Source organism: Alligator sinensis, unplaced genomic scaffold (assembly GCF_000455745.1).
Source record: "Alligator sinensis unplaced genomic scaffold, ASM45574v1 scaffold1960_1, whole genome shotgun sequence".
NCBI classification, from domain to species: Eukaryota; Metazoa; Chordata; order Crocodylia; family Alligatoridae; genus Alligator; species Alligator sinensis.
The window spans coordinates 393,080-398,652 of record NW_005843074.1 but is presented as its reverse complement, the minus strand read 5'-3'; the positions used below and the strand labels follow the sequence as shown (position 1 = coordinate 398,652).

Here is a 5,573-nt window from a genome sequence, read left to right as displayed (position 1 = left end):
TCACTAGAATTTGTTTCCCCACCACTCCTGCTCACCAGTGATGCATATCATTAAGTGTCACCAGCAGGCAGCTTCCAGTATTTAAACAGGTGCTGCCTAGCAGGGCAAGCAAAGGAGTGGCAAAGTAATCAGGATTATACAAAGACACTGCCCCCCCACCTCCCCCCGCCCTGTAGAATGGGACTAGCAGGAAGAAAAGGTATCCAGTAGACAGAATATGGAGAGCATTCAAGTCAGCCTTCTCCTCCCCCTCATCACCAGATCAGTGACAAGAGCAAGTCACTGCTTACTTACCATTTCTACACAAGTCTGTGAACTAACACTAGTTCAGGGGGTGGGATGGGAGTGTTGGAACAAAGATGATGGGGCTCGTGTCCTCTGCAGCCAGGCCTGGTGTCTCTAGTCTTTCCTAGCTATGCTAAAGGCACTTCAAACATTAAAATCATACCTATGGTTATCTAGGCTAGTAACAAAGAACACCACAAATGGTGACATTTGTCTGCAATGTCTACATTAAGATTGTGCAGTAAACACCAAATTATTTGTATAAGTCTTTGGTGAAAGGCCAGTCTCTATCCAAGTAGTTTCCCTTAGGTCACAGGCATCAATGCACCTTGTGCCCCCGGTCAGATCCAGCCAGTAGAGCTCTTTGCAGGCCAGATGCAACACAGGGTATGTGGTGGTGACAGAGGGAACAGCTTTGGCTCTCATCGAAGTGTCCCATGTTGCAGCTGCTGCCACTCCAGCATGGGGCAACAGTAAAGCCAGAAGCCAGGAAGGACCAGCTGTGGCAGTGGCAATGGGTAAAGGCTATTTCCTCCCCCCTGCCCCAGCCAAACCCCCAAACTTCAAAGGGGGCCAGACAGCAGCTATCTGCAGGCTGGATCCAGCTGGCTTTACACCTGTTCAGACAAGTCTGAGGCATTGCAGCCAGTTCCAATACTCTTCTTCATGACTGACTGCCTATAAAAAAAAGGGCAAAAACCAAATCAACCGATCGGTAGGAGCAGGCTTTTCAACACCCCTGCAAAGTCACATCTCACTAACAAAGTGCATGTCATGTGGTAGCAGGGGATTCATCCAATCCAGACAAGACATTATTGGTTATTAACTGTCAGCAGTGAGGGCGGATAGAGTTGTTCTTTCAACCTACACCTACCAGTAGAGTCTGCCTTCCAAAAAACACAGCTTCCTAGTTAAGGGGGAGCTCCTCAGAACAGGAGGGAAGATCTTAAACATCTTAAACCAGCAATAAAAAGTAAAATATAAATTTTTATTTAGAATTAAAAGCAAATACTTCAGTATCACAAACACAATATTAAACCTCAAGAAATATACTGCTAATTTGGAGTGAGCATTTATTTGCACAATCACAACATGCGCACAAATCCAGAAAAGATGACGAAGTCTGAAATTTTCAACATCTCCCCACCCAAGCAGTTGGTCACAACGTTTTGTACAAACAATTCTATGCATTGTAAAAGATGTTGACAAAATTTCTACATATTCATCTTCATAAACAACAGGAAAGCTCTAAAGAGGCAAACATTGCAATCTATTCTTCTTCGGAAGAGTCTCTCTCAAACGTGTAGGCCATGAAGCAAGCATCTGGTCTCTTGGGGACAAGGGGATGCCCTGGTCTCACAATCTCAAAGCCCAAAAAGCTGAAAGTTCGGAGTAATGCAGCTGTAAAAGTAGAAAAACATTAAGTTTCATGTGTTGCTTGAAAAACTCAGACAAACCCCAAGATGGGTATAATCCATCTGATGACAAGATCTGTTTCTATAATGCTACACCACATTAACACTTACATAAACAGGGATGTGTTTGTGAACTAGCTGGGGAATGAGTTTAGAAGAGTACAGTCTACACCCACCTCTGTCATCTCTATTCTTGTGGAAACATATGAAGACATGATCAACTTGAAGCTGTTCTTCAGCAAATTCTAAAAGAACTGCAAAACTGAAGTGAAAAAAGAAAAGGTTTTAGCTATGTTTGATAAAAGGTCTATGGTCATTATCCACAACAGCTTTTCAAGTGCTCACAGGATTCCTTGAATATCTGGGCACTTGCAACTGCAAATTTTGACAGTACAAATCAAGTAGCAATGCACTTACCCAAAGCCATACTGACAGAGATGCTTCAGCCCTATTTAAACACTGACTGTCATCCCCCCTCCCCCAATTCATTCAATGCAGTTTAATGTCCAACTCCTTCAGAACTGCCATGTGACATAACTAGGACTAGGCCACTACATTTTTAAGGACAAGAGGAAGTTGTGGGATCAGGAATAATTTTAACTGATCTTTAGTTGTCACAACACAAGCCACATCAGCTTTACTATTAAACTGACCTTTATGAAAAGTCATCCCAATAGGAAAGTGGCTCATCTTTCCATGGGGGAAGGAACAGTAGGGCAATAGTCTGTATTGTTTAGATGCTAGCCATCATCTCCAGCAACTGAGATGAATGCTTCCAATATCAGAGAACTGCTGCAATACCTGTCTGGTTCAGTTTGACAGCAGAGGCCCCTAGTGGAAATTTGGCATGCACTCAGTCTCAGTCTCTCTCTGTCTCAAACCACCCCCCTTCCCCAAACCAGAAGCTTCCATCAGAATAACTGCATCTAGATCCTGCATTTTCCTGGCACCAGGTTGTGCTGGTGCATGTACATCAACAGGACACACCAAAGATGGAAATAATCCTTAGTGCTACAACAGCACTTCACAAATAAATAGATTTGTCCTGTTGGCACAGAAATTCTATTGCCGTGGAAAACTGCAGAACACCTGGCATCAGCAACAAGGGGATGCTGCAAATGCCAAGGCATGTTTCAGCAACAAAACTCCCTCCCAAAGAGGCTCATTAAAGAGCATTACATAATGCACTGCTGTGCCTACCTGTCTTTGCTCCCTTCAGGCAGAGCACCACTGGGAATTTCAATATAGAGGTTGTTGTTGTTCAACACTGCTCTCCAACTAATGTGTTTGGCATCTGTAAGCCTGGACTGGACATTCAGAATTCTTGTCCTGTTATTAGATGTTAGTTCCTCTGTTACATTCAGCCGATTATCCTATGGTGTTAAAAAAAAAAAAGAGTTGTTTCCAGTTTATCGTGAAGTTCAAATAATTAAACCTCTCACTGAATGCATTTCTTGAACACAGTACTCGACTATTTGCCTCTGCATACAGTTCATCACCACGCAAAAAAAAAAAAAAACTAATTAAAGATCTCTCAGCATGATATTGTTCATACTTACAGAATAAAATAAATTAGCTGAAAGATTGTGATCCCTCTGACTATTCCCTCGCCCACCTGGGATCTTCAGGGGTGGGTGAGGGACATCAGGAGCACCACCGAGGCCCCGGACCCAGGTTACTACAGCAATTGAAGGGAACCCTGGAACTGAAGAAAACATTTGTTAAAAATAAAGAAAAACATTACATTTCACCTTTTAGGCTTAAAAAAAAAATTTTTAAAAAAAAGGCAAATCAAGGGAAAACATGCACCCCTCAGGATCAGCCTGAACTTTCAAAAGCTAAACTAGGACTTAGCACAAAAGCAAATCAAGCTTCTTCCTGAATTTAAAAAGGGAAGGCAGAGAGGAGTGCCTCCCACCTTGGCATAGGATAAAGGAAGCTTCTTAGTCCAATGTTCATTAGCAAGAAACATTATTAGAATTCCTTGTGATGTTCAAAGTATTTAGTTCAAGTGACAAAAAAAAAAAGCTCAAGATTTTGATGACCTCTAAAGCTAAACCTTCTTTTCAATCAAATATTCTTATGAACAATAACCATATTTGATAGACTGGATGCTATTACTCTAGAAACGCTAGCTGTCTGGTTAGTCTCTTCTGAGCTGCAATTAGTAGGCTCCAAAGCCAACAGGTGTGTTGTACAAGCTTCTCTCAAATGCTTGTGGTTAAGACATTTAAGAGAACTGATTCTTGCCTTAAAGACTTGTGAATGCTTAGATCATGGGAGCACTAAAACTGTTCTTAGCTCTAAGGTTAAATATTGTTTTAGTAACCATTTAAATTTTTTTTTTTTTTTTTTTTTTTTAATGTAAAAAGGTCCTCGGGAGATTCAAGCTTGACTGCCAAGGGATTAAGATAATTCAGCTTGGTGTACACCAACTAAGGAGCCGGAGTCACAAAGGAAATAAATACAGCTTCTTTCCACTTGAAGGGTTTCAATTAATCCAGGCTACTCTCCAATTCCAATGTCACAGGGGAGCAGTGCATAATAACCCAGTATAGCCCAGTATTTTAAAGGCAACGCCAGTAGTACAAAATTCTATTTTACAGTCTCAAACCGTGGATGTCTTTTGCTTGAGCTAGTCAGGACGCAAAAAAAAAAAAACCCTGTTACAATGAGTTTAGCATTGCAGATCTCCTAAACAAGCAGTCTATCCTCTTAAAACAAGCCCCACCCTTTTTCTTTTTCTTTTTTTTTTGGAAGCATTCACAACTTCCATCCCATCTGTAAGCCTGCCCGCCTGAATAAGAGCTTCATACCCTTCTAAGAGCAAATGCTAGGCTGGCTAGCCCCTCCCTCTGCACCATCTTTCACCCTGCAGGCTTACTCCTTAGTTGCGTCATCTCAGCAGATGCAGCAATCAAGGCCCTTAGGGAAATTTTCACAATCGTCCTGCCTGCGAGTGCCAGCAGCCATTTGCAAAACAGCATAAACACGAACAAAATAATCCACCATTTTGCACGGTGCATTTGTGCGCAGGGTTTCCAAATGGGCCAAAACGGGCGACCCAGATGACTACTAATATAATCACAGGAACGGCTAGATCCCGACCGGGTAACGAGCAACGTCGGGGCTGTAATATGAAAGCATTGCTCAAAATTAAATTTGAATTTAAACTGTACCGACGCCCCTCACGGTCTATTTTATTCGTGAGTGTTATTATTTACAGTAGAGGGAGCCGATAAAGCTAATATTTGCTTTAACCTTCCTCTGCAAGGTGAAGCGTACCGCACCGGGCACGTGCCCTGCCACCTCCCTGGCGACAGCAATGTTTTCACCCTTGAACCAGGTCGTTTTAAAAGAAACCGGGTTGATCTGCTAACATTTCGCTTGCTACGCGACAGTTACGAAGCGGATGACACGAAGGCGGTTTTCCTCCGGGCTTTTCCGGCAGCCGTTTCCCAGCTGCCGGCGCGCCACCCTCGACGAGACTCGGCGTTAGCCTTCTCGAAAAGTCTCGAGTCCGCCAAAATGGCTCCCTAGAAGCCTCCAGAACTGGGAGACCGGACGGACGAGAGCGAGAACCGGCTGCTTTTCGTGAAAGACAGGTGATTACGAGCCCGGGGCCGACTCCCAGAGACGCTGCTCCTGGGGTTACGGGGCGCAGCCGCCCCGACGAGGCCGAGCGCAGGGAGCGCGTGTGTAAATGCAGCCCTGGACGGAGGCACCGTGTTCATTCGGCGTCCCAGGGCGGCTCGCTCTGCGCGGCGGGGAGATGGCCGTGCTTTTAGGGCCCGCAGGGGGAAGTTTGCACAGACACCTTTGCACTCGCACCCGGATGCTTTTGTCTGCGGCGGGGGCTATTGGGGAATTGGG

At 44.2% G+C, this 5,573-nt stretch overlaps 1 protein-coding gene across 1 annotated transcript; it reads right to left on the bottom strand.

Annotated features, from left to right (window-relative positions):
- Positions 1-1,333: 1,333 nt before the first annotated feature.
- OAZ1 (ornithine decarboxylase antizyme 1) lies at positions 1,334-4,712 on the bottom strand. The gene is given in 6 exon segments (XM_014526537.2): positions 1,334-1,686; positions 1,877-1,962; positions 2,901-3,073; positions 3,260-3,382; positions 3,384-3,399; positions 4,654-4,712. Coding segments are annotated over 6 exon segments (588 nt in total). The 3' UTR covers positions 1,334-1,555.
- Between the last annotated feature and the right edge of the window lie 861 nt (positions 4,713-5,573).